This window comes from Carcharhinus amblyrhynchos, chromosome 9 (genome assembly GCF_965287045.1).
Source record: "Carcharhinus amblyrhynchos chromosome 9, sCarAmb.v2.hapA, whole genome shotgun sequence".
Taxonomy (NCBI): Eukaryota; Metazoa; Chordata; class Chondrichthyes; order Carcharhiniformes; family Carcharhinidae; genus Carcharhinus; species Carcharhinus amblyrhynchos.
The window spans coordinates 15,619,794-15,647,067 of record NC_137332.1 but is presented as its reverse complement, the minus strand read 5'-3'; the positions used below and the strand labels follow the sequence as shown (position 1 = coordinate 15,647,067).

The following is a 27,274-nucleotide window of genomic DNA, read 5'->3' as shown; positions in this document are numbered from 1 at the left end:
ACCAGCCTGATTCCTATGATAGCAGGACTGACATATGAGGAGAGATTGAATTGTTAGGATTATATTCGCTGGAGTTTAGAAGAATGAGGGGAGATTTCATAGAAACCTATGAAATTCGAATGGGACTAGACAGGATAGATGGAGGAAGGATGTTGCAGATGGCAGTGGCATCCCAAACCGGGCCACAGTCCAAAGATATAGGGTAAACCATTTAGGACTGAGATGAGGAGATGTTTCTTCACCCAGAGTGGTGAGCCTGTGGAATTCGCTACCATAAAGACCAAACATTGTATGTTTTCATGAGGGAGTTAGATATACCTCTGGGGTTAAAGGATTCAATGGATATGCAGGGAGGGAAAGTGGGAACAAGTTACTGAATTGGATGATCAGCCATGATCATAACGAATGGTAGAACAGGCTTGAAGTGCCGAAAGGCCTACTCCTGCTCTTATTTCCTATGTTTCCAAGATAGAAAAATAAAAGTAGCAAAACTGACCAAATGATGGGAAGATCTTGGAATACAGATGCACAAATCACTAAAAGCAGCAATCCAAGTTGGTAAGATTAGGAGGAGTGCAAAACATTGGAGTTTAATTCTAGGGGAGTAGAATCCAAAATCAGGAAGATAATGTTAAATTTATGCAGAACTTTGGTTAGACCGCACTGACAGTACTGTACACAAAAGAATAATGATGCATTTGCGAAAATGCAGTAAACATTTACAAGGATGTTGCCAAATTTGAGAAGGTGTAGCTCTCAGGAAAGGCTAAGCAAATTAGTCTCTTTTTGTCTAGAGAAAAGAAGGGATTGAATAAATGTCTTCAAAATTATGAAAAAATTTGATGTGCCACATGTGGAGAGACTGATTCCACCTGTTACTAACTCAGAACAGGGGTCGTAACTATAAGACAGTCATTAACAGATAAAATAAGATATTTTAAGAGGAATTTATTTACACGGAATTGGGAGAATTTCAAACTCCTTGCCACATGGAGTGACTTAAGTTCAGTGTTGACGTATTTAAGGATAGGCTTGATAGACAAATGACAGAGCAATGGTTGAGGATTTGAGGACTGGATGGGAATTGGCAGCTAGAGTAGGTTTATGTGTAAACATTAGTATTGGTCAGTTGGGTCTAATGTCCTTTTTGTGCTGTAGTGCTACGTAATTCTGTGTTTCTTGTTTTTTTTAAATGAAGAGTGCAATTTTTGGCAAAAATAATTTGCACTTCTTTTTCATAAAGAAAAATATCTTAGAGTTCTTTCACCAAGATATTGAAAAGGCTTTTGAGCAGAGGCTTGGAAGGAAAGTTTTGAAAGGTGACTGAAGATGCAATGAAAAAACAGGTTTTGTTGAAACCTTTGAAAATGGAACAAGATTTGCTAAGAGAATACTTGGGAAGGAAGTTGGAGAGTGTGGTGGCACAATGGTCCAAGGCAACGGCAGAAGGTTTGAATTCAGGTTACTTTTGATTTTGTCAGAGTCCTGTCCATATGTTAAAGTTGACAACTACAAATCAGCTTTAAAGTGAATTATTGCACTGTTATTTAGAGTTTTTAATTCATAACAGTTAAAAAGTGAAAACATATACTGGATGTTATCCTGCAGGACATGGTTTTTGATGGTAATCAGCTCTTATTTTTGTATGTTAAAATACTGTACTCGAATTTTAATATTGGATCTAGTTATCTTGTACTATGATAAGAAATACAAATTATTATTTTTCGCTCAAGAGACTGATATTGTGAAGTAAATTAACTTGCTTAGAAGCAAACATGCACAGTTGCCATAGCAAATTTTGAACTCTGCTTATTGAGAGAATTTTTCACTAGTTGAGTGCAAAAAGTCAGGTTAACCTGCTGCTTTTGATATTAAGAGTTCTTACTGCTTCATTCTCGTCTGATTGTAATTCAAGGTTATTGTGCCCTTTACAGCTGCTTGCACTGGAACATTCTATTTTTCTTTTGTGTTACATGCAAAAAGATTTTAAAAATACACAACCTTGTAAACCATGTTAACATGTATCTGTACTTCATGTTCTTGTGATAGCATTAGTTTATAACCTTATTAAATACTTTTTGATTAAATTTCCATTGACCTTTTGCAGACAATTTTTCATGTCATCAGAAACCACAGTGCTATGCTTATCCCACCTAAAAGTCATATTGTACAGCTACTGGTGATTTTCTTTAACTTTAAGAGTTGTGGCTTGATATCTGAGGTGATAAGTTAATAAGCTTCCTACAAACCTAATTTCACCAACATTCAAACTTGTCTTTATTGGACAAGTTTGGGCAGCGCTTAACTAACTCATTAGAGCGCTTTATCTCAAGGGGAGAATACTTGGCAGGACTGGGCCTGTCCAACAGTAGAACACCTTCTGCTTAAGAAGCAGAATTGATGTTTGCAAACAATTGTGCTGTAGAAGGAAATCTGGTTGGAATGATTACATCAAAAGGTGCTGAGCTGTAAATGCGGTTGATTTATTGTAAAGGACATTATTTTTGTTACACTAAAGATTTGGTAAACTAATCTCTATTGGATCCAAAAAAATGCAATGGGATTGATAAGAGTTAAAATACAATAAGACATAGAAATCATAGGGTCCCTACAGAGCAAAAGGAGGCCATTTGGCTCATCGAGTCTGCACTGAACACAATCCCACCCAGGTCCCGTCCCCAAAACCCCATGCATTTACTCTAGCTAGTCCCCCGATACTAAGGGACAAGTTAGCATGGCAAATCCACCTAACCTGCACATCTTTGGACTGTGGGAGGAAACTGGAGCATCCAGAGGAAACCCATGCAGACACAGGGAGAATGTGCAAACTCCACACAGTCACCCAAACCGGGAATTGTACCCGGGTCCCTGGCGCTATGAGGCAGCAGCCCTAACCACTGTGCCACCGTGCCACCCTAAACAAGAAGTCTATTCCACTATTCGATTTGTGGCTGATCTGTACCTGAATTACATTTTCCTGCCTTTACCTCCCACAGTACTCTTACTTGAGAAAAATCTATGAATTTTAGACTTGAAAATTTCAACTGATCCAGCATCCACAAGTTTAAGCTTTGGGAAGCAGTTTGAAGATATCCACTTATCCTTTATGAGCAAAATTGCATCGCACTAATTCTGTACAAATGAAGTACTAATTCCTTATTTTGAATTCCAATCCATTATGAGATAAATGCAAAGATTCCGTTAGCACTTTTCATGTATTACTGTAATTGTTATATTTCAAAAACCAGAGACCCAGGGCCCTAATTTACCATTTTAATTCCAGATGCTGGGTGGACTTGAAACTAGGAGTGTTTCAGATTCAACTTTTAGACCCGTTCTCAGGTGCCCTCATATGCACTCTGCCTGAAAACATATCAGCAATTCCGAATTGCGCTGCACAAACCTGTGGGCGGGGCTCAACGTGCCCAAAACCCTGCAGTTCCGATCAGCGCTTCCAACTGCGCATTCACAGAAAAAAAACCATAAAATGCGGCTCCCCTACCACATCCCTCCCAGGCTGGATAATTCCTTCCCTTGGCCCCCACAGACATTGCCCCACCCCCACAATATTACTGATCCCTTAACCCCCCACACCTGTTGCCACCCAGTCCAATTGTGGGCCCCTACCCCCAAATTCTCCCCCACTGATCTCAGGCAGAGTGGCAGTGGAACCCCCTCCCCATCACTGATTTCAGGCAGAGTGGTAGCGGATCCCCCATCCCCCCTCACTGATCTCAGGCAGAGTGGTAGCGGACCTCCCATCCCCCTCACTGATCTCAGGCAGAGTGGCAGTGCATTTCCCCTTCGCTGATCTCAAACAAAGTGGCAGTGAACTCCCCCTTCCCCTCACTGATCTCAGGCAGAGAGCTGTTGGACCCCCTCCTCCCCCTCACTGGTCTCAGGCAGAGAGCTGTTGGACCCATCTTCCGTGCCTCTAGCTAAGATATTCTATTAGGTCTTCAATATTTAACATCAACCAGCAATGTGGAGAATTGCTGCCGGCAGAAAGCAAGACCAATCCAACCGGACTAATTATGGCTCCATCAGTTTACCCTTGATCATCAGGAAAGTGAAGTGCTAGAAAGCATTTGCTCAGCAGTGACCTATTCACTGCTGCTCAGTTTGGGTTCTGCCAGGGCCACTCAACTCCTGACCTCATTACAGCCTGGACCAAAGAGAGGCAAAAGAGATGAGATGACGGTGATTGACATTAAGACAACAGGAGACCAAGTGTGGCATCAAGCAGTCCTAGAGTCAGTGGGGATCAGGGGGAAAACTTTCCAACTCTCCATTGGTTGGCATTATGTCTAGTACAAAGGAAGATGATTGTGGTTGTTGGAGGTCAATCATTTCAGTCCCAGGACATTGCTTCAAGAGTTCCTCAGGTAATGTCATAGGTGCAAACATCTTCAGCTGCTTTTCTTCTATCATAATGTCAGAAATGGGGATGCTTGCTAATTGTACAATGTTCAGTCCATTCACATCTCCTCATCTACTGAAACATTTCATGCCCATATGCAGCAAGGCCTGAACATTCAATCTTGGGCTGATAAGAGTCAAATATCATTTGTGCAACACAAGTGCCAGTGACCCTCTCCAACAAGAGGAAACCTATTTCCCCAGAAACTTAATTGGATCAGCCATATAAATACTGTGGTTACAAGAGCAGGTCAGAAACTGAGAATTCTGAGGCAAGTAACTCACCTCCTGACTCCCCAAAACCTGTCTACCATTTTCAAAGTACAAGTCAGAAGTTTGATGGAATACTTTCCACTGGATGAATGCAGCTCCAACAACACTCTGGAACCTTGCTACCCTTGATTCATATCCATCCACCATGCTAAACATTCACTCCCTCCACCACTGATGCTCAGTGGTAACAGGGTGTACCATCTACAAAATGCTCTCCTGCAAATCACCAAGGCTTCTTCAGAAGCACCTTCCAAACCCATTACCGCTACCATCTGGAAGGACAAGGGCTGCAGATGCATGGCAACACCACTACCTGCAAGTTCTACTTAAATTCCACACATCTTTCCGACTTGGAACTGTATTGCCATTCCTTCATTGTCCCTAAGTCAAAATCTTGGAACTTCCTAACAACAGACTCCTCATGTACTGTCATAGTAATGAAGGTGGGTCACTATCTTAAAGGCAGTTAGGCGTGGGCAATAAATAGTGGCGAGTGATCCCCACAAACCGTGAAAGAATAAATTTTTAAAAACGATAGCTTTGCCTTCATCTGTCTCTAATGGGCCCACAATCTTTTGCAGTTAGCTTTGATGTAAAATCTCTTACAAATCTTTTTTGTATTCCCTTTTTGCACTTACTTTCTTTTGTATCTTTTGTTCTTTTTTATAGCCCTTCCAGTTGGCTAGATTCCGAAGTAGTGTGGGAATATTACAATTAGTTGACTCACAATAATGCAAGATAAATCTTAATATTTGTTTTATTTTGTTTAGAAAAAATAGTATTCAAGATAGGTTTGGATTATAAGAAATAATGGAGGAAATTCAGAATCCTCCTTTACTTAAATGACATATTGCCTAATAGAACTATTGCAGGTGGATCAGCAGTGATTTTCAGTTCTTTGTGGAAACGTAATGAATTGACCTCCATGTTAAAGAAAGCGACAAAGTACAATTATATTTTATCATGCAAATTTATTTATTTATCATTTGCATGCAATGTCTTAGGAAAACAGTGATCCAGAAAAAGCAAGTCAGCACATTAAAATTCCACTCGCTCCTCTGACCGTACTGTGCATCTTGTGTTTGTATCTCTTGAATTGCCTTTAGAAAGTTAAAGTTCGGTGTAAATCTTCCAGTTCACCGAGGCTCCAAAAATAATTGAACTTAACTCCAGACTATATGCCCATCCAGGAGCTCCACTATCCATTATTAACTTGGTGCCTTCCTTATATGGCGCCTACCTTTCCAAACCCAAGGTAGATGCATACCACGTCTAATATGTTACTTGGTTTACTTATTCTGATGACTTTCAATCCCATTTCCAAACAGATATTTATCTAGGTCTCTTTTTTTTTGAGGAAGTTAATTGCCAAAACCGCAGCGAGATTTGCGCAACCTCTTCCACAAATTCCCTTTCAACAGCAACATGAGGGTGTCATGAGCAGATTCTCTGTAGAATGGGGTCATCTTGACTCGAAACGTTGGCTCTATTCTCTCTCCATAGATGCTGTCAGACCTGCTGAGATTTTTCCAGCATTTTTTGTTTTTGTTTATCCAAAGGAAATTGGGGTTATGGCTTTATGATCTGAACTGATTGAGGCCTTCTAGGAGAAAGATGAAATAAACAAGGATTAATCCCGACCTAAACTTGAAACAGCACCAAAAGAATAGGCTGAATGCTCTCGTTCCTTTGAAAAGCTGCACTGAATTGATTTTCAGTTAATTCGGAAGTAATCATGGCATGATTATGGTATGCAATAATTTCTAAAATATGATGCTGTTTGGGAATTGTCTCCTCAGCTGCATTTATACAGCAACAATTGTGAAGCCATTAAGTTGTCTCACTATCAATCAAATGTAAATGCAGATGCATATTTACTTGATTATTACTATATTTTGGTGAAGAAAGACAAATCGCCAACCAAAACTTATGACATGAAATCAGATTCCCTGTTTTTCAGTCTGTTAAGGATACATGAACAGGCATTGATTAAAATAAATGTCCCTTCCACATATCTGCTTTTACCCTCCCCATAACAAAATAGCACCTAGAAATTTAACCTCTGGAAGTAAATTGTATATTGTCGTTTTCTTTACTATAAATTAGGTAACTAGATTCATGATGAAGGATGCAATTTTCCCTCTCTCTTTCATCTTGTGATGCATCAAATGCATTTAGGTCACAAATGAAATATGCAATATCAAACTGTCTTCTCTCATTCACTCATTACTCCCACAAAATGTACTTATTACAACCTATAAATGAACACTTCTAACTATAATGAGCGTGACATTACTGACATCGGTTCTTGTGATAAAAAGCAGAGTATGAAATCAGCACTGCTTTTTGAATTCTTGCCAACTAACACTGAAACTTACCAAATAATTTATTGTTTTCCAGTTATCGGTAAAAATATACTTAAGTTGCCTTGATAACCTTGACTTCAGACCCAGGATAGAGGTGAAAGTGTAATCTACAACTGAGGGCAGTATTTAGGGATGAGATCTTGCCCTCCCCATGCTGCCTCCTTTAGTGAATCTTCAGAGTTATAGTAGTTATTTTAAATGTGATTGTATATTTTGATAATTGACTTCTATGTAGATTCTCAAATATTGTTGGATTAATCATGACACTTTTTTATTGTATAGCCATGTAAGCAAGAAGTGCTTGCTATTCCAGCTTTTTAAACTGGTGCGGAAAGAAGTGGTAGATTTGCAGCAAGCTCTGTTCCTCATCCAAGTGCATGTTGCAAGAATAATTAGAAAATATGCAGTTATTTTTGATGGTAAACTTGTTTTATTGACATTATCTGCAGGTCCTGTAGCAAGAAGCGGCTGTGTACTTGGACCAGTAGGTGAATCCCACCCAGTTAAAACTTTGCTGGAGACCTTCACTGTGTCATCAGGCTGTGCGAGTGGAGGAACAACAGGTCTCCCTCAAGAGGTGCACATTATCAATTTAAAAAGTACTGGATCAGACCACAACAACCGTGACAAAGCAACAAGTACCAGAGTAGACATTAACCATCATGATGAGGTAAACTATAATATTGTCAGAGTTACTAAAGGAAAAGTGATAAATATCTATACTTTTCATTCTAATATGTTTCAATTTATGCCCCAGTTTCTGTTTGTGTAATAAATGTATTATAAAGGATGTGCCAGTAACATAACTTTTAGTGTGCATGTGCAAGATGTCAGATAAGCTTCCTCAGTTTAACTGCTGCTGAAATCCTCATCCTTCTCTATGTTACCACTAGACTTGACCATCCCAGTGCTCTCCCAGCCAGCCTCCCACTTTCTACTCTCCTTGAATCTGGATCATCCAAAATTTTGTTCCCTACTTGTGCTAGATCCATTCACCATCACCCATCATGGACAGCATGGTGGCACAGTGGTTAGCACTGCTGCCTTACAGCACCAGGGACCTGGGTTTGATTTCCAGCTTGGGTCAATGTCTGCGTGGAGTCTACATGTTCTCCTCATGTCTGCATGGGTTTCTTCCAGCTGCTCTGGTTTCCTCCCACAAGTCCAAAAGATGTGCTGGTTAGGTGCATTGGCCATGCTAAATTCTCCCTCAGTGTATCCGAACAGGCGCTCAAGTATGGCGACTAGGGGATTTTCCCAGCAACTCCATTGCAGTGTTAATGTAAGCCCACTTGTGACACTAATTAATAAATAAACCCATCACTACGTAAGTCTCCAGTCCAACATGTCCTGATATTTTAAATGCTCAATGTTTTCAAATCCCCTTCTGTAACTTCATCCCTCTCAAACTATGTAAACTCCTACAACCATACAACCTTCTGAGGTTTTTGTGCTTCTCCATTTCTGGTCCTTTGAGCATCCCCAATTTCATTTGCTCTATCAATGGCAGCCATGCCTTCAGATTTCTAGTTTTAATCTCTGAATTCCTTCCCTCAGCTGCTGCACCTCTAATTCTATTTCTTTTTAAGATGCTCCTTAAAATTTACCTTCTCAACCAAGCTTTTGGTAATTTGTCCAAGTATTTCCATATGTTTTTGTGTCAAATTTTGATTGATACCACTCCCATGAAACACCTTGGGATGTTTAATTACCCTGTATGGTAAAGGAACTATTTAAATGAAACAGATATTTTAATGATGGGTGACAACATGCTGTAAAAGCTTAACTGATGGCATCTGCTGTTGGTTAGACTTTCCCATGCACATTTAGCTTTTTAAAATTTTTGGAGTGGCAAATTATCACTTTCCTTCCTGAACATCATGAAAGCTGAGATATATATTCTCTTTTTAAATATTTTCCATGGAAACATGATCAAAAAATAGCTTTCTCACTGGGTTGTGTTATCTCTTTTGATGTTAGTTTTCGTTAGTTTGTTGTGTGAGCAGAAGGAAAATGCAGTAAGAGCTGGAGAGAATCGGGGTGGAAATTCAATTTCCAGGACAATAGAACAAAATCGGTAAAAATGTTTGGGTTGCCTGTTATATTTCACTCTCAATAGTTCCATTGACTTCAGTAGAATGGATTATTTTGCAGAGTGTGCAATAGTAGGTTGATGTGAACTATAACGCAAGACAAATTTCATACAATTTTGAGTGCACTATTGTGATTTTTTCTGTCCTGTGTAGAACACGTCTGCAAAAAGTAGATAAATGCAAGTCACAATTTAACAAAAAAAAACATGTTTGTGCATTCATTTGTTCACAAATGGTTTTCCATTTCACATTAACAAATGCTATTTTTAACTTCAACAGATCATTTGAAGATACATAGATTTGAGATAAGTTCAACAATTCATGATTTAGCTATCTTTTTCCCTCCTGTAACAAGTCTATGAAGAGTGGAGCACAGTGAGAGTAATTTAACTAAATACTTAAAAGTACTTGATTTGCTGAACAAGGACCAAATATTAAGTTTGTGCCAGGCCACATTTGTCTTCATTTATTAGGTGAGGCGATGGCCTAGTGGTTTTATCGCTAGATTGTTAATCCAGAAACTCAGCTAATGTTCTGGGGTTTGAATCCCACCGTGGCAGATGGTGGAATTTGAATTCAGTAAAAAAAAATCTCGAATTAATAATCTACTGATGACCACGAAACCATTGTCGATTGTTGGAAAAATCCATCTGGTTCACCAATGTCCTTTCAGGAAGGAAATCTATCATCCTTACCTGGTCTGACCTACATGTGACTCTAGGGCCACAACAATTTGGTTGACTCTCAACTGCCCTCTGAAATGAACTAGCAACCCACTTGGTTCAGGGCTGACTAGGGATGGGCATTAGATGCTGGCCAGCCAGCGACGCCCATGTTGCATGAATGAATTAAAAAATATATAATTTTGTATTAAAATAAAAATTATATCCTGTCATTTTTCTTCAGTACTTTGTAATTTCATAGATTACATTTAAGTTGGTAATGATATAACAGCATTTTCAGTAATGCACCCTAAATGTAGGTTATTTCCCAGTGTTTGTGCCATCTTATCCCTGAATGAGGATTTTAGATGGTACAATGTTAACAGTTGGAAAATAAGATGATTTTAATACATGTCAATCAGATTCACAGTACAGACATAAAATTTACAGCCCAAAAACAGGATATTTAGCCAAACTGGTCTGTGCCTTTGTTAATGCTCCACAGAAGCCTCTTCCCATTTTAATTAATCTAATCCCATCAGCACACCATAGATTCGGTACATTGCAGCATGAAACCATTTGGCCCATTGAGTTTGCACTGACCTTCCGATGGAGCATCTTACCCAGATCCTATCCCTGTAACCCCATGTATTTACCCCATTAATCTCCCTAATCTACGTATTTTGGGAGCCTAAGGGGTAATTTAGCACTGCCAATGAGCATAACCTGGACATCTTTGGGGTGTGGGAGGAAACCCACACAGACACGGGGAGAACGTACAAACTCCATAGAGTCATCCAAGATCCGAAGTGAACCTGGGTCCTTGTTGCAGTGAGGCAGCAATGCTTACCATTGTGTCACCATGCTGTTCTATGCCTTCTAATCTTTGCTCCGTAATGTTCTAACTTTGCCTTGAATTCATCTATGATGTTCATTTCAAGTTCCATGTTTTCTCTGCTTTCTGGGAAAAAATGTTTCTTCTGAATTCTGTATTGGATTTATTAATGACTGCTTGCTTCGTATTCTACATATACTTGCTTGTATACTTGTTCTTTTAAGCGGCCTTAAATATAATTGAAATTGTTTTCTCTTCTAAATTTAGCAGGACATATATTTAGTCCTTCTGACTATTTGCAGCCAAACAAAGCTGATAATGTAAAATGTCTATTGTATTTGAGATTGGGCAGTGCCACTTCGTAACATGGTTCTCTTCTTCATTGTAACGTATTGTGATACTCGGCGTCACTTGTCTGCTTCCTTTGTTTCACCGTTGTAATAACATTGTTTGCAATGCTTGGTGTTCCTGCCCTTAGAATGAACAGGAAACAGTGGGGCTGGATGTTGGCAACTGTACAGAACTGAGGATTGTAAACAAAGTACAGAGATCAGATTTTGCTTTAAGGCTTGAGTGGTAAACAGAGTTTTACACTTCTTATCTTTAACATCAACAATGTTCTAAATGCCAACTATATTGACTTAAAACATTAGACTTAATTTCAGATTTTTTCTTGAGCAACTGTATCTTATACGCAGAAATGCTCTTTGTTTTGGACACCTTTAAACTACTTGTATCCATTTTCATAGAAAATATACACAAATATCTGAAATTGAAGACAGATATAAGCGTTATAAAAGTGCTGTTTCCATTTATAGAATTTAACTTGGTTAGTAACAGACTGCAATCCTGAGTTAAACATATTAATACTATGTCAGTGAACTGCAGAGTAACGTTTCATTCGTTTTACAAATTCAGTTCTCTTTTCAGGTTGCTGGTGCAGGATTTTGAAATGTTGCTTGTGAGGATCTTTCTTGATTACAGAATGTACTTACAATAGTACATAAAAATTGGTTTAGATTCCTTTATCTACCACACGTGTTTTATCAATTCACCATACAAAAGCATCATTTGCTTGACTCCAGTGAATTGAAAGTTCTCTTCTTGCAACTCTGGGCAATGATGAACAGTATAACTTGAGTTTTGATTTAAATGGTTCCTTGCTTCCCATATATTTCCTGCCATTCCTGCTGACCCATTTAGTACTAAATGTCTAAAATCCTAGAGGTCGTTCTTACCATCTCATCCTGCCAGTTGATGCGCAGGTTGAGCTGGTAAGATCCTGAGAGAGTTGAAAAATTGGGTTTGCGTCCAATTTCTCATTTCTCGCGATCTTACTGGCACCAGATATCCGCTGAGATCACACTCGTGCCTGAAAAGGGCATGTGGCTGATTGTAATATTGTGATCCTATTCCAAGTAGAATTTCAGTATTGCAAGTGAGCGCGGGACATAATCGTCTGGGCTTGCTTGCCTTTGTGGCCCTGAGGTGGAAGTCCTCACCAGCAAAGGTTCTCACCGGCGAGGATCAGGTATGATCCCCTTTAATGGGGACCTTTTGTAATGGCCTCACCCGTAGGACCAGAGGCCATTGAGGCCCCCCGGCACTGCCACCAGGGCAGCCTGGCCTTGACCAAGGGGATAAGGCCTGAAGAGATGCGGCCTCCTGTGAGGGAAAGGGCCTGAAGGGGGCAGGGTCTAAGGTGGAGGCGGGCCGGGGGCACTTTGCACACTTTGGAACTGAGATGGGAAGCTAAGACCGCAACTCTGCAATCAGCAATTGGCCGGTCTGTAAGTTCATTGTCCCCATGATCTGACCATGTTGGGTGAGCTTGGGCACCACCCCCCACCTGCTGGTGGGAAACATATCTTGCTTCATATTTTCCTCTAAATGAGGTAAGATTCGATTTTTAACTCATCCAAGAAAAACAGTGCAATTCTCTCCCGTTTTCATCTTGTTTGGCATTTAGAATTTTTTTGGTAAGATCACCCTTTCCTCACTCTGCAATACATGTGGTTTTTAAAACTGTGTGCTTAGTCATGCTGTTAAATGAATGCAGTTTTGATAATATAAATTCTTTTCTTAACCACCCCATTAGGAGGTAAGAGGAACCTAATGCACAAAAAGTGCACATAAATTATTAGGAAGAAATGAGACAGTTGCGAAGAGGGGATTGATGGGCTGGTGGCAGATTTGTTTGTTCCACATGTTTACCATTGGAAAATAATGTTCACAATGCTTAATCTAGGGTCAGATCTGAGCTTAAATTAGGTATCTTTGTAAATGAACAATGCTATAGGATATATGGTTTGAAATTCATCTGTAAATGTTTAGCAGTATAGTAGGGCAGCATTGTGGCACAGTGGTTAGTGCTGCTGCCTCACAACGGCAATGATCTGGGTTTTATTCCCAGCTTGGGTCACTGTCTATGTGGAGTTTGCACATTCTCCCTAGTGGGTTTCCTCTGGATGCTCCGATTTCCTCCCACAGTCCAAAAGATGTGTTGGTAGGTGCATTGGCCATGCTGAATTCCTCCTCAGTGTACCTAAACAGGCGCTGGAGTGTAGCAACTAGGGGATTCGCACAGTAACTTCATTGCAGTGTTAATGCAAGCCTACTTGTGACATTAATAAATAAACTTTAAAACCGTGAACATAAAGTTGCACATGATAATCTGGAAAATTTTTGAGATTATTGCAAAAGTACAAAAGGGCTGAAGCTCATTTGAAATTGATTTGTTTAAACAATGTCAATATTTGTCAGTATTCCTAAATGTAGAAAGTTTATCTTGATAATAGGAACACAAGACCAATAAAAACTTAAGTCATTGTGGCAAGTAATTGAATGATGCCGACCAGGAATGCTGATTTGCCAGCTAAATTCATTCCACCCTGTCCCAAAAATAGCATCTCCTACGACTTTGCTTATATTCCAAGGATATTTTTATTCAAAATATAATGCAAGGTTTTGTATCATTTTGAAGCATATCTTTGTTTCAGACTGTATCCAAGTTGGAGGAATGACAATGCAGTCAAATACTTTGTAATATTTGCATACTTAATATAAGTCTACATAAACAAAGATATTGGTTCTAATTTTGTTGTGATTGAAGTGGATTAGAACTCAAACCAAATGTGGAACACCTTGTTTAAACCCAAAGAGGATGTTTAATTCCACTGAATGCAGACTGTACTTTACAAACTAAACATTAAACCTGATCCAAGATCCACCTCAGAACTTGGTTTAAAACCCAATGAGTTTGGAATTCAGGGCTATACAGACTTACAGACTTGTTTTTCCCTCCTGAAATCAGAGGGACTTTCAATTGCAGCATACACTATGGATTTTTTCTGATCTAAAATGGTTGTTACAAAAGGACTGATGCAAGAAAGCTATATGCTTTTTCTGTATCTGAATTGAAACCTGTGTAATTAGTAGTTTGGATTTCATTACTACAAAGAACTTTAAAGTTTAAAAGTTTAAATTTTTTTGTAGTTATTTAAAACTTAACATGTGGAAATTTAAAACATGGAGGGGTGGTACAAGTGCTGAATTTGTGTAAAAACTGGAGTAAATCCTGCCTTTTTTTTTAGCGGGATTTTCAAATCGAATCTTCCACACTCTGTGCATTACAGAGTGCCCTAGTGTGAATTTCGCAGAAAATCAGTGGGCCTATTCCCACTGGAGAGGCCGGCACCATTGTGCTGAGCAGGCCACTGCATGTGCCGATCTGTCATCACCAACATCAGTGCATGCGCTGTAGCCTGCACTGCCGGCCTCCCAATCTCTGGCCAGTCCTGCTACCCCGCATCCCTGGCTGTGCAACTCCCCCCCCCCCCCCACCTCCTCCCCAGCTGATCACTGGCCTCCTGGATGAGTCCAGGCCAGCCTCGAACCCTCCCCCCCCATTCGTCTGCCTCAATATCTCTCCCCCCCCAACCCCTGCAGTCCCTCCTGTCCCCACCACCTGCAGTCCCTCCTGTCCCCACCACCTCAATGGCTATCCATGATCGTTGGCCTCCATCCCTCTCATCATCAAGTGCAAAGTGATAGCAAGCCCCCCATTGTCAGTGATTTTCCCCCCCTCCCCCACCAGAGGCTCTGCCCCCATTAGGCCCCTCCCCCCTCAGTGGCCAGTGCCAAGGTACCCCCTGGGTATTGCCACTTTGCCCCTTGGGCAGTGCAGAGGGCCAGGCTGACAGTGCCAAGCTGACAATGACCTAGGGACACCCTCCTTTACCCCCGATCTCTTCGGGGTCTTCATGGCCCCCTGCCAGTCCAGCAGGGTCGGGCCACCAGCTCCCCATTAGGGAAGGGAAGCGGGGAACACTTCTGGTGTGGGGGAGAGGCTGGCGGGTCTGGAGACTTCAGTCCTGAGCCCACGAATTACATGGAAATAGCCATTTGAATAATTTATTTAGTTCCGCGCTGATTTCTGGCATGGAGCTGATGACACCGGAAATCCAGTGGCTGGAGACACGCAGAGGCCATGGCGCCCAGCGGGAAACCCGTTACACGACCTCCACTTGAGTCTCCTGGGAGAATCACCCTCAACATCTAGAGTTTGCTTTTGCCTTGTGTAATTAAAATCTCCCTAACATGAAAAAATTAACAGACTTTGGGATAATTAAGTCACTAAAAATGTTACACTATCAAGATACAAACATAATATAAATTAGTTTAAAATTGTAAAGAAGTCTATTAGATGCTTAAATAAACAGTAACCTCAGAATGATCAGAGAGTGATTCCTGAGTATTGCACAACTAAGGCTGATGTCATATTTCTGATTGTATTTATATTGGGTTACATTGTGTTGACACTTTTGTACGGAATTAGAACTATTGTGCCAAACTTGTTGAGGGCGTTGGGGGTCCTCCCCGGCAGCTGCAGAGCCTGCAACAAATCCATGCCACCTCTTGGTGGAAGGCTCACTGAACTACAAGACAATTAGGCAGCAGCCCCTTGGATTAAGACCCCAAGGAAGGGGAGATGGAAATCAGTTCTTGTGCACAGCAGCGCCACTGGGAAGGCGGTGGATGCTGCCAGAAGGACAGGCACCAGAGTCTCTGGATCGCAGAGGGACCCTGGCCACAAATAAGTAATGTAGGAGGGGGCACATTTCAAAGGACGGAAGTCACAGGGACAGGGGTGCAGGAGGATCAGCAGCCAGGCCAGCAGTGTACCCCTTAGTCCCTTCAGGATGTTGCTGCTTGTGTCCTTTTTGGTGATGGAGTTTATGGGAAGTAAAGATGTCTTCTGTTATTTATAGAACAGAAGGCTGTCATTTGGCCTGTTTGAGCCTGTGCCAGGTCTCCATGGAGCAGTCCACCCAATTCCATTCCCCCACTCAATCCTTCACATGCCCAACCAATTTCATTTTGAAATCATTGATCGCCTCTGCTTCCACCTCATGGGCAATGAGTTCTAAGTTGCATAAAAAAGTTCTTCCTCAGATCCCCTGGCCACATCTCTTTCCCAAAACCTTAAGTCTGTGCTCCCTCGTTCTTGTACAGCCAGTTGGTGGGAACAGTGCGTCTTTGTCCATCTTATCTATATCTATCATAATCATGTTTACCTCTATCAAATCTCCCCTCAATCTGCTTTGTTGCAAGGAGACCAACATTAACTTCTTCAATCTAACCTTGTAACTAAAATCCCCATCCATAGAGACATTCTGGTAAATCTCCTCTGCACCCACTCAAGGACCCTCATATTCTTCCTGAAGCATGGAAAATACTGGATGCTGTGTTGGCCAAACCAATGTTTAGAGAGGACAGAAAGTAATCATCTCAAGTTGCTGATGATACAAAACTATATTGAAAGCTAAGCTGGATGTGCTTGCATTGGAAGCAGTCTGCTTCACTAAATTAGTCCCTGAAATCAGGGGGTTGTCCTATGATGAGAAGCTGAGTAAATTGAGCTTGTATTGTCTGGAGTTTAGAAGGATGAATGGTGATCTCATTGCAACCAAAAAAATTCTGAAGGGAAAACTTCAGCAAGTCTTGCAGCATCCTTAGGGGGAGAAAATAGAGTTAATGTTTCAAGTCCGTGTGACCCTTCTTCAGAACTAGAGAATGAAACGTGATTATATATAAGAGGGGGTGGAATGGCTGGGATAGTGGTTCGTGGGAGCTGGGAAAAATTGCAACTAAGATGTAGCAAAACTTAAGAACAAGTGACAGATGGTCAGTGCTGGCCTGTAGTTTGCTATTTAAATTCTGAAGAGGCTTGATAGGGTTGAGAGATTGAGGGACACAATCTCAGGATAAGAGTGGATAATTTAGAATTGAGATGAGAAATTTCTTCATTCAAAGGATTGGGAATTTTTGGGTTGTTGATGCTCCTGGCTATATTTAATGCTGAGGTAGGCAGATTTTTTTGTCTCTCAGGGAATTAAGAGATGTGAAGAGTGGGTGGTAAAATGGATTTGATTCCTAAGATCAGCCATGATTGTGTTCTTATGGAATACCTTGATGTTTAAAGAGGTATACCTTAGTCAGAATATTCAGCACTTGTTGTTATTCTAGCCATGGTGTTGATGTTATGAGTGGCATCAAGCTTCTGGTCACCAAATTGAGGTAACTCTCAAAAATGGTGATGCCATTGAAAGTAGGCTGACATGTTTGGGTTTTTTTTTGTTGGACGTGGCTATTGTCCGCAACCTGGGAAGCGTAAATATCAATCTGAAATACCAGGTCCTTGGGAAACTGCAGAAGTACTTTTTTTATAGCAGTGTAAATATTTCAAGTTGGAAGTTCTCCTAGGTTTTGTTACTCATTGACACCCTTTAAATAAATCAAATTAACAAGCAACTATGTTGTATCCTCTAGCCAATGTCTTCTTCATCCTGTCTGTATAGCACCATTATCTAAGTTTGATGGCTCTATGTCCTTTCATATAGTTTTCACCTGCTTTAGTCTCCCCAGAGGTTTTAGTTTTGAATCTCAGTTTCAGTCTTAGTTTCATTAGAAACTGGCAGGGTCAGTTTTCTTTCTTAGTTTCCCTTTTCAATTTCCATTTTCAATTAGGGTCCGTTTCAAAAAGTACAAGCTTTGCAATCACAGGTCCCATTACATCACTCTAGACAGTGCATTCCATATCCTATCCACTCGTCAATGTCCATCTGAAGTCTGCTACTATTCTGTTCAGTGTTTTCTACATTGCTAGATTTAATGAAAGGCAAATCTACGGCTGATGTCACAGAATTCTTTATGAAAATAGACAGGTTGTAACACCAAATGGAATAGATTAATAAACTATTACAAGCTATGCCTTCAATTAATTTTCTCAATAACTCCCTTGTAGTTAGGATTTCCATTTAATGGCATGACCAGATCAGAAAGGGTATAGATGGTTAGAATCATGTTCTGGACTCTGATTTTTGTATTGCTGCTTAAAAAAAACTTCATTAGTAAATTTAGTACCAATTTCCACACATTATAAGGTCAATTTTACTTCTAGGTTAAAGTCAGACATTTTATACCTGAGTTAAATATTTTAGAAGTGTTTGAGTAGCTCTGTCAAAAAAAATCCCAGAGTGCTTAGATTGAAATTAGATATACAGCAATCTTAATCCCTGAATCTTTAAAATATGTCTAGTTCCCACATACCAGGCAGAATTTAATGCCCTTCCAAGACAGGGGCATTTAATTGAGTGGGAGAGTGCTGAATGGATAGTCTGTCATCTTCTTGTCTCTGTCCTGATTAGATCTGGAGGTGGAAGGTTCATGGGAATCCTTCCTGCCTGGCTGCCAGTTGAGGCTGTTAATTGGACAACAAATTATTGTCCAAGCCTCATCACACCACCACTGGTATTCTACCGATGGTGGCCAGTGCATTCACCACACCACACCACATAGCAAACACAGGAAACCCTAGTGGGTTTGCGTCAGTCTCCCAGTTGGAGGTGGAAGTCCATCATTATCAGCCACAATGCCTGATCAATGACTGGCATCAGGAAGGGGATGGGGACTGTAAGAAATAACCTCTGTCCTTGCTTCCTATCCACATTCTGCTCCTGCGCACCTTCCCACAACCCCAACCCTGCCCTTATTCACCTGAGGTCTTGAACCCTTGCTAATTCTGGGCCTCTGGTGGGTGTGTTTCCGGCAGTTACCATTTCTTCCAAAGTCAGCAATCAAGAGCCGCCGGCCTCTGAATATCTGGCAGCTCTCGGGTGGGGATTTCTACCCCTGAGGTCCTGGAAATTGCAGGAGACTCGCTGCTGGCTACATCCGTGCCTGATTGACACTTAATAGGGTGGCCCTTCTCAAGGAGGTGACATAGGGCTCTTTGAGACCCTTTGAGAGCCAAGACTAAATTCCGTCCATTGAGCCTGTGGATGAGCTTTCTGGATTAGTGCTTAATAATATTAGATCCCAAAAGCTTCTAACACAAATCTGTGCAAATGGAAGCAAAAATACCTAACTGGGTCATAACAGGATGCGCCCAAGATCGACTGACATCCCAAATATCTATTTTTTGCTTAAGTTTGGACCAGTCAGTTCAAAGAGAGTTGCTGACTAATAAAAGCAAATTCTTGTAAAATACGTGAAAATGCAAAGAACATAACATAAGAACATAAGAAATAGGAGCAGGAGTAGGCCATCTAGCCCTTCGAGCCTGCCCCGCCATTCAATAAGATCATGGCTGATCTGTTGTGGCTCAGTTCCACATTCCCGCCCTCTCCCCATAACCCTTAATCCCCTCTCTTCAAAAACCCATCAACCCGCATCTTAAAAATATTTAGCGAGGTATCCTCCACCACTTCAACGGGCAGAGAATTCCAGAGATTCACCACCCTTTGAGTGAAGAAGTTCTTCCTCAACTCCGTTGTAAACCGCCCCCCCTTTATCTTGAGGCTGTGCCCCCTAGTCCTACTGCCCTTTCTGAGTGGGAAGAGTCTCTCCACCTCTATCCTATCCATCCCATTCATCATCTTATACGTCTCAATGAGATCTCCCCTCATTCTTCTAAACTCTAACGAGTACAAGCCTAGTTTATTCAGCCTCTCCTCATAGCTCAACCCCCTCAACTCCGGCATCAGCCTAGTAAACCTCCTCTGCACTCCCTCCAAGGCCAAAATATCCTTGCGTAAGTACGGCGCCCAAAACTGCACACAGTACTCCAGCTGCGGCCTCACCAATGCCCTATACAGCTGCAGCAAGACCTCCCTACTTTTATATTCAATTCCCCTCGCGATGAAGGCCAGCATCCCATTCGCCTTCCTGACCACCTGCTGCACCTGCAAGCTGGGTTTTTGCGACTCATGCACAAGGACCCCGAGGTCCCTCTGCACCGTCGCCTGCTGCAGTTTTTCGCCACGTAAGTAATAATCCTTCCTACCATTATTCCTACCAAAGTGGACCACCTCGCACTTGCCAACATTAAATTCCATTTGCCAGCTCCTGGCCCATTCGCCCAGCCTATCTAGATCCTTCTGCAGACTCAAAGCAAAGCTTCCTGTGATAAAATACATTTTCATGTTTACCTTCATGATTGGCAGTGGTTAACAAAATTAAGATAATGAAAAGCCATCTTTTTGTAAATTTTCTCCTAAATTTCAGGTTTATATGTGACATTGAACTGCCATATGCCACTCATTATGTGCATATCTTTTTTTCCCCTGCCAGATCATGTAACTAGATTTCATCTGTAATATAACCCTGGAATTTGGTGATGTTAAAAAACAAGTTTCAACTTGGCACATACCTTCTGCATGCTTCCCTCATTACACTAATGTTGTTAAATCTCCCCAGGGATACCAACATGGTTTCCTTTTCCCCATAATGGGTCTGGATTTAACAGGAGTGATGGGGAGGATCTCGCCAGCTGGCTGGAGAGTTGATGGGAGCCGTGCGATGCCTCCTGTGGGGGAGGCCGGCCAAATTAAGTGCCACTGAGGCACTTCCCTGGGATCAAGGAGCTGTAGCGGGGTGGAAGGAAAGCTAACAGCCAGTCAGAGGCTGGCAACCCTGTTGAACAAAAGCGCCACCACTAGTGGTTGCAGCCTGTGCGACACCCAGCTGAGGCTTAGTATCATCGCTAGATCCCAGGCCACAAGTAAGTGATTGTGCTCGAACTATAGCATTGGGGGATTGGCAGCAAGGGCTGGAGTTGGCTCTTACTGGGCCCACCCTCTCCCCCATGCCAGGTCCACAATCAGGCACTGAGTACTGTGTGGGAGATTGCGTGCAAATTTGTTACAAGTTTGCTTCTGATGCTCCTCCTATGGTGAGACATCATCCACTACTATGTTAACACCAGCAGCAGGTGAATGAAGGCTGCATATTCCGCTTAGAGTTAGAAACCATGAATAGGACAATATCCTGACTTTTGAAAGTGAGGAACACCCACAAGATTTTGGTTTCCAGGAGCCAAAGATTCGTAACATTTAAGAAGTAGTTAGATGTGCAGTTGCAATGTTAAGGCCTACAAGGCTATGGACCAAGTGCTGGAAAATGGGATTAAAATAATTGGGTGGTTTGTCTTTGACAGGCACAGACACAGTGAGCCAAAAGGGCTTTCTTCTGAACTCTAAAACTCAAGATTAGACTGGAGTTGGGGCCGTTGTCCTCTGAAGCAGGGTGAGGCCACAAATGAAACCCGCAGATATCAAAGCAGGCTAATTGGAAGATTCACCTTGGTTCACTGGGACATTATCCATGTCCTGTACATGGTTAGGCCCACTTGCCTTCCACATCCCTCAATCCCCACCCATTCCCCTCATATTCCTTCCATGAATCCTCCATACCCACTCTAATGGTATCCAATTTGTACAGAGCCAGTGAGCCATTGGCAATTCTGGCAAGTATTTGAAATGTTTCTGAACCAGACACACAATATACAGGCTTTGAAAATCTCCTTTGGAAAAACTGCTCATCTTAGAATCTCGCTGTTACAGTGGAATTTTCCTGTTCCTGTCCTGCACCCCACCATGGGAATCGTAGCAGGTGGGGGCGGACCAAGCAAAGATCCATTTACCTCGGGTGGGAATTTCAGGCCTTGGGATGGGCGCGGCTGGAAAATCCTGACCTTAATCTTAATTGGACACCACTTAATCTTGTTCAAAAGAACACTTAAAATGGAGATGATCAGCTCTGATCAAAATGAATGGTGGAGCAGGCTCGAAGGGCCTAATGGCTACTCCTGCTCCTAGTTTCTATGTTCCTATTAGAAAGAATTTCTTCTCTCAGAAGGACATTAATATTTGCAACTCTCTACCTCACAGAGCAGTGGAGGCTAGGTGGAGGCTGCATCCAAGGTTGAGTTAGAGTTTTTTGAGTTACAGGGAAGTCAAGGGTTATGGGGGATAGGCAGGAAACTGGAGCTAAAACCAGATTGGATCACAGCTGACCTTATTGAATGGTCAAGTGGACTCAAGGAACCAAATGTCAATCTGTGCTCCTATTTCTTGCTTAGTATCAGCTTTTATAAATAATCTACATTTCAAATATTTATTAGTACCAATATGATTGGGTTTAAAAAAACACAAATATTTAAAATCATCATGCAAGAAGTAATATAAATAATACTGGAATTCATTTTTGTATTATCATTTTGTCACTGTATGGTGACTTGCAAATAAGTGGTGCTTACAGTTCTTGCTCCACAAACACGAAGATTTGGTAAACATAGTTTTTCAGTTAAGTGGCATGTTTTGATGGTTATCATGCCTTGAAATTGCCTTTATAATTTTTATAAGTGTTGTAATGGTTAAAGATTGTGGGGAAATCTGCTGAGATTTATACTTAACTGACCTAAAAAGTCTGTGTCCACTCATCCAAGCTCTTACTAATAAAGCTTTTAGAAACTTAACTAATGAGGAAAACTTAACAGACCCATTGATGATGAGCCAAGTTTTTACAATCCATCTGTTCACAATAGAAACAAAACTTTATAACTTACTGCTATGAATTTAAATAATGGTCTTAGAAAGACAGAAATCTGGAACTATCTGTGCTTCGAAAAGACTGGTTCTCCCCCTCATCTTTTGTGATTTGGTTTATCCAATATAATAACATATTGATTCTGCAATGGAAACTCATATTAGGCAAAATTAACACCAGATGAAGCTAGCATTAAAATGTTTGAGAACGAAAGTGACAAATGGATGATATGACCAACCTGTTCCCCAAACAGATTGAAATGCTGATAGTATATGGTGGCTGTTGTCTCTTGCCTTTTCAGCAGCACTCTTTGGGGAAAAGTGCAGTTCTTGGTCAGAATTTTGTTCTTGGAAATTAAACAAAAATCTTTCAGTGCTCCAAAAATTAATGAAAGTTGATGATCTAGTTTGCAATGCATTTGGAAAACTAGTCTGCAAACTTGATAGTGCTTAACCAAATCTATGACTTCAGTTATTTTCAAACTATGGAAAGCTTTTGTTCATTTCTCCAGATCTATCTGTCTCCATATTAATCTTTTAAATGTGTTTCTGCAGGTTTGTATTCATCCCTGCTCCTTTCTCCCCATAGTTTTTGTTCATACCATTTTCTTCCCCATTCTTCTCACTTTCAATATGTTTGCTGATCCATGGGCAGGATTTTTCAGATACTGGGGTTTTCTGCCCTGCCCACTAAAGAGTCAGTGCGTCCCCACTGATCAAAAGCGTTCAGCATTTGGGTGAAAATCCTCCTCAGAGAGGCCAAGCTGACTGGCAGCATTGGCCAGGACCGGGGCTGCAAACAGTGTCCTGATTCTAGGCCCGAGAGAGCGGGGGGGGGGTGGCATTTAGGGATCCAAATTGGGGAGAGGACAGGTGGGCTGCCGTAGGCTTTGCCTGTCTCATGTAAAATTGTGGATAGGTCAGGGGCTGGTCAGACGGTAGCAGGAAGGCCACCTGGGGAATTTTCTGCCCTGTGTGTGCCTCTCCCAAACAGGCTGTACTGGTACAATTAGCAAAGCATGACCTAGTGTAGTATTAACTATGCACATAGCCCATTACGAGAGATATATACCATGATATTTCTTTCCCCGCTTCCCACATTCATACCACTGATTGGATGGGGAAGTGGTTTGAAGGAAAGAGATGGTTAGTGTGCTCATTAGGGAGAAGAGAGAGTGAAACCACCTCTATTCTTGCTCCAAAGGAGGAATTCCAAAGGCATTCAATTGATGTGGAGTAAAGGGAGAACGAAGCCCTTTAACTGCACAAGTATCCATTTCCTCCAATTGCACCACAGCACAGGAAGCAACCTATCTTATATTCTGTGGAACTAATGAGCTTTCCTTATAGATAAGATGATATTCATAATTAATAAAAAACAAACTTTGCCATGCATTACACCTCCCACGTGGTTATTAATATTGTTACTACAGTTTAATGTGCAGAGCTCTGATTGCTGTTTGTCTGAGAAGAAAAATTTTCCAATGGTTCTACCCCACTCTCTCCCTTTTCTTCCACATTTCTCCCTGGCTTGGACCTTTAAATTTGCCTACTTTACAGCAACTAACTAAAAACAGTGTGGTTTCACTGCACAGAAGAGCCTGTACTGTCCATTTCTTAACAGGCCTAAGTTGGAAACTTGGGTGAGAAATGTACAGTTCCTGACTAAGTTAAGACAAAAGAAGCGGAGTGGCATTCAGGAGTGTTTGCCACTCCTTGGAGGTTCTGACCCCTATTCTACTGGCCCTACCACAGCCTCTGCTGAAGTAAAATTGTTCAGCATAAATTGGAGATGGAACCTAAAGTATTCTTGGTAATACTAGAGTTAGACTGAAAACCGCACAAGTTGGTGTTTTTGATGGCAATTAGAAGAAAGTCTAATTATACTGAAATGTGTTGAATTGGGAAGAGGAAAGCCACACATGTTTTTTCCATTTAGGCCTCTGTTTAAAATACCCCAAATGTCAACATCTGAGTTCATTTTACATATTTAAAGAAGTCTGGCATCAGTCTACAGCAAATGTCCTTAAATTCACTGGACAGAAATTCCCAGGCTGGTGAGTTACAGTCTGCCATAGGAGTTTTCAATCTACCCCAGGACTGCAGAAACAGAACAAGTACAGCTTTAGTAAGTCTGCTGACTTGTACAGTCTTCTAAATATGAATTTCCACAAACAAGCAGCACATCTCCAGTGATTAATGAGACATTTCTTCACTGAATGTACAATCAAACTAAAGACATGGCTGAATAAAATCTACTTTTGATAAGCAATCATTTTATAAAAAAAAATTATTGGGGGGATTTTGTGCCCCCCATGTTGTGATTCATGGTGGAGGGGGTGGCCCACCATTGACCAGCCCTGGGGTTTTCTGATCCTGCCACTGTTAATGGGGTTTCCTGTTGAATACACTCGCAGCGGTCGGAGAACCCACTGTGGGGTTTTACTGTCGACGGGGCCAAAGGATCCCACCAGCGGGATTGGCTGGAAATTTTGGCTGCTGGGCAGGATTTTCCTGCCCTTCCCATTGAGGGATCTTCCAGTTTTTGAGTTTGGGCTGAGTGACAGATGGAGGGAGGCCAGCGATTGGGGCTAGCCATTTGGGTGGGTGGGTGGAGGGTGGGGGGGGTGGTTTGGTGGTGGTGGTGGGAGGGAGAAGATCAGCCTGCTGGGGGAGGGGTGGTTGGGGCTGCAGGGGTGTGAATCAGGCTGCCGTGGGTGGGGGGAGTGTATGAAGTAAGGGGGATCGGGAGACCAGGGGTTGGGGGGGGGGGACATCAAGGCGGACTGGAGGGGGGGACTTCTTATTTAAATACATTTGAATGTGTTTTAATATACTTACTGAACCCCCTCACCACATGATCCCTCTCATTGAAAATTCACACCTCGCCCACATCATGTCAGCGAGGTTTACAACAGCAATTTGAAGACCTGAATCTGTTGAGGGATCCCATGAGGGTGCAAGCCTATGGCTATACTAGTCGGAAAAAAAACGCCCATGAGGGTGCAAAGGTAAGTAAATTCCCTGTGGGGGCGGGTGGGGGGTGAGGACATGATGACATGCATGGCATTAAGCATGCAATATTTGCACAATGATGTCTAAATTTTTTTTCAAAAATCGTTTTCACTGATCCACCGAAGTGGCTGAATGTTGGGGCTTATTGCTGGGTTCTGGAAGGCGTGAGTTTATGATACTTGGATGGAGTCCCAGATCAGCGACATTGGTTGTAATTTTCCAAGAGATCTCTGCAAACATTTTTGTTTGTGATTTGTCTTTGGGTCTTTCTCTGTCATTTTCCCCCAATTTAAAACACTTTCTAAACATTCATGCATTCTATTCAAATGACTAAAGCTATGGGGAGTTCCATAGATCAGTGCGGTCCATATGTATTTACTCATTTATTCTCTTACCTGCATACCACAACCATTCTGGTTTTCATTCAATGTAATTTTTACCTGAGTACTTGAAATATTTCCCTAACATTTCTTCAAAGAACCTTAACTTATTTAGCTACCTGACATGCTGCTCACATTTGGGATAATTGTACACTGAAGCTGGATGGGCTGCAGAACTGGCCTTCAGCGAACAAGGTTACTGCTCTGGACAAATATATCAGATGCGCGACTGATTTTTGAGAGAGGTTTGAGAGTCCAAGTAAGAACTTTCATTAAAGTACTAAAAAAAGCGACGTAATTGAGTTGGTAAATTTGGTCATCTTATTTTGGAATGTGTACTTTTGGAATTATGTATTTTGATTGCTACCTTATTTTGCCCTTCGGCAATTTCAATAACGAAAGAAAAAGTGATTTTTTTTTTCTAAGTAGCATTTTGAATTATTCCATTGATTTATCAACAAGTTTTCTAGTGAAGTTTTATTTCTTACTATTATAAAAATACATTGGCGGGATTTTCCAGCCACGCTTGCTCCAAGGCAGGAAAATTCCGCCCGAGGTCAATCGGCCTTTGCATGGTCTGTGTCCCATCCGTTATGATCCCCGTGGCGGGAGGGGTGAGAAAATTCCGCCCCTTGTGTCATTTTGATGTTAATGTCTTCCATGATAAAATCATGACACCAGAGATATGGTTAATGTGTACAGGAATTTAGCAGACTTTTTAATTTATGATTGGACTGTCTATCACATAACTTCCTCATCTGCAGCTTGAACTCAAGCAAAAGTGATACAATTAGTGTTTTCAGTCTACTTTGTAAGAATTTGAACAGCATTTAGCCTGCTTTACCAGCTTTAAGAATCACACATTTGTGGTAAATTAATCTGGATGCACCATTAAATGGAAATGGCTCTTAATGCTTTCTCAGTATTTTCAAGATCCCAGAATACATTGCACACTGTAAATAGAATCTTTTAGTTCATAGTACAGTTAACTTTTAAAGACAGCTCAGCCACAGCTTGATTCAGTCGCTTTTAATCTGTCAGTGTTCGTTCTGGAATCCTAAGAGCTTGTTTTCAAAGTCATTTCAGAAGTTGCCAGTCTCTGGATTTAGCTTAGTTTGGCAGCTATCTGGCTATATGCATTAGCTTTTTTGGAGGAAACAGTCATACATTGGTCAGACTTTGGCTTCCTGCAATCCTGTTTACTGTGTGGGGAGTTGCGGGTACTGCATGGTGCAGTATGGTCGGTAGCCTGCCAAGGTCACTTCAAAATGAAAGGGACATTCACTTTTTCAAAGATACCTTTAGCTTCAGTAGAGTTTAGAATATAGAAATGTCTTGTATTA

The 27,274-nt window shown here is 41.4% G+C and overlaps 1 protein-coding gene across 3 annotated transcripts in view; it reads left to right on the top strand.

Annotated features, from left to right (window-relative positions):
* The window catches only part of tgfbr3 (transforming growth factor, beta receptor III), a 172,570-nt gene that overhangs the window by 45,040 nt on the left and 100,256 nt on the right, over positions 1-27,274 (top strand). For all 3 annotated transcript variants that reach the window (XM_080195203.1, XM_080195201.1, XM_080195202.1), the window contains exon 3: positions 7,508-7,728. In XM_080195203.1, the coding sequence (XP_080051329.1) occupies positions 7,508-7,728 (221 nt within the window). The remainder of the gene's footprint in view (positions 1-7,507; positions 7,729-27,274) is intronic.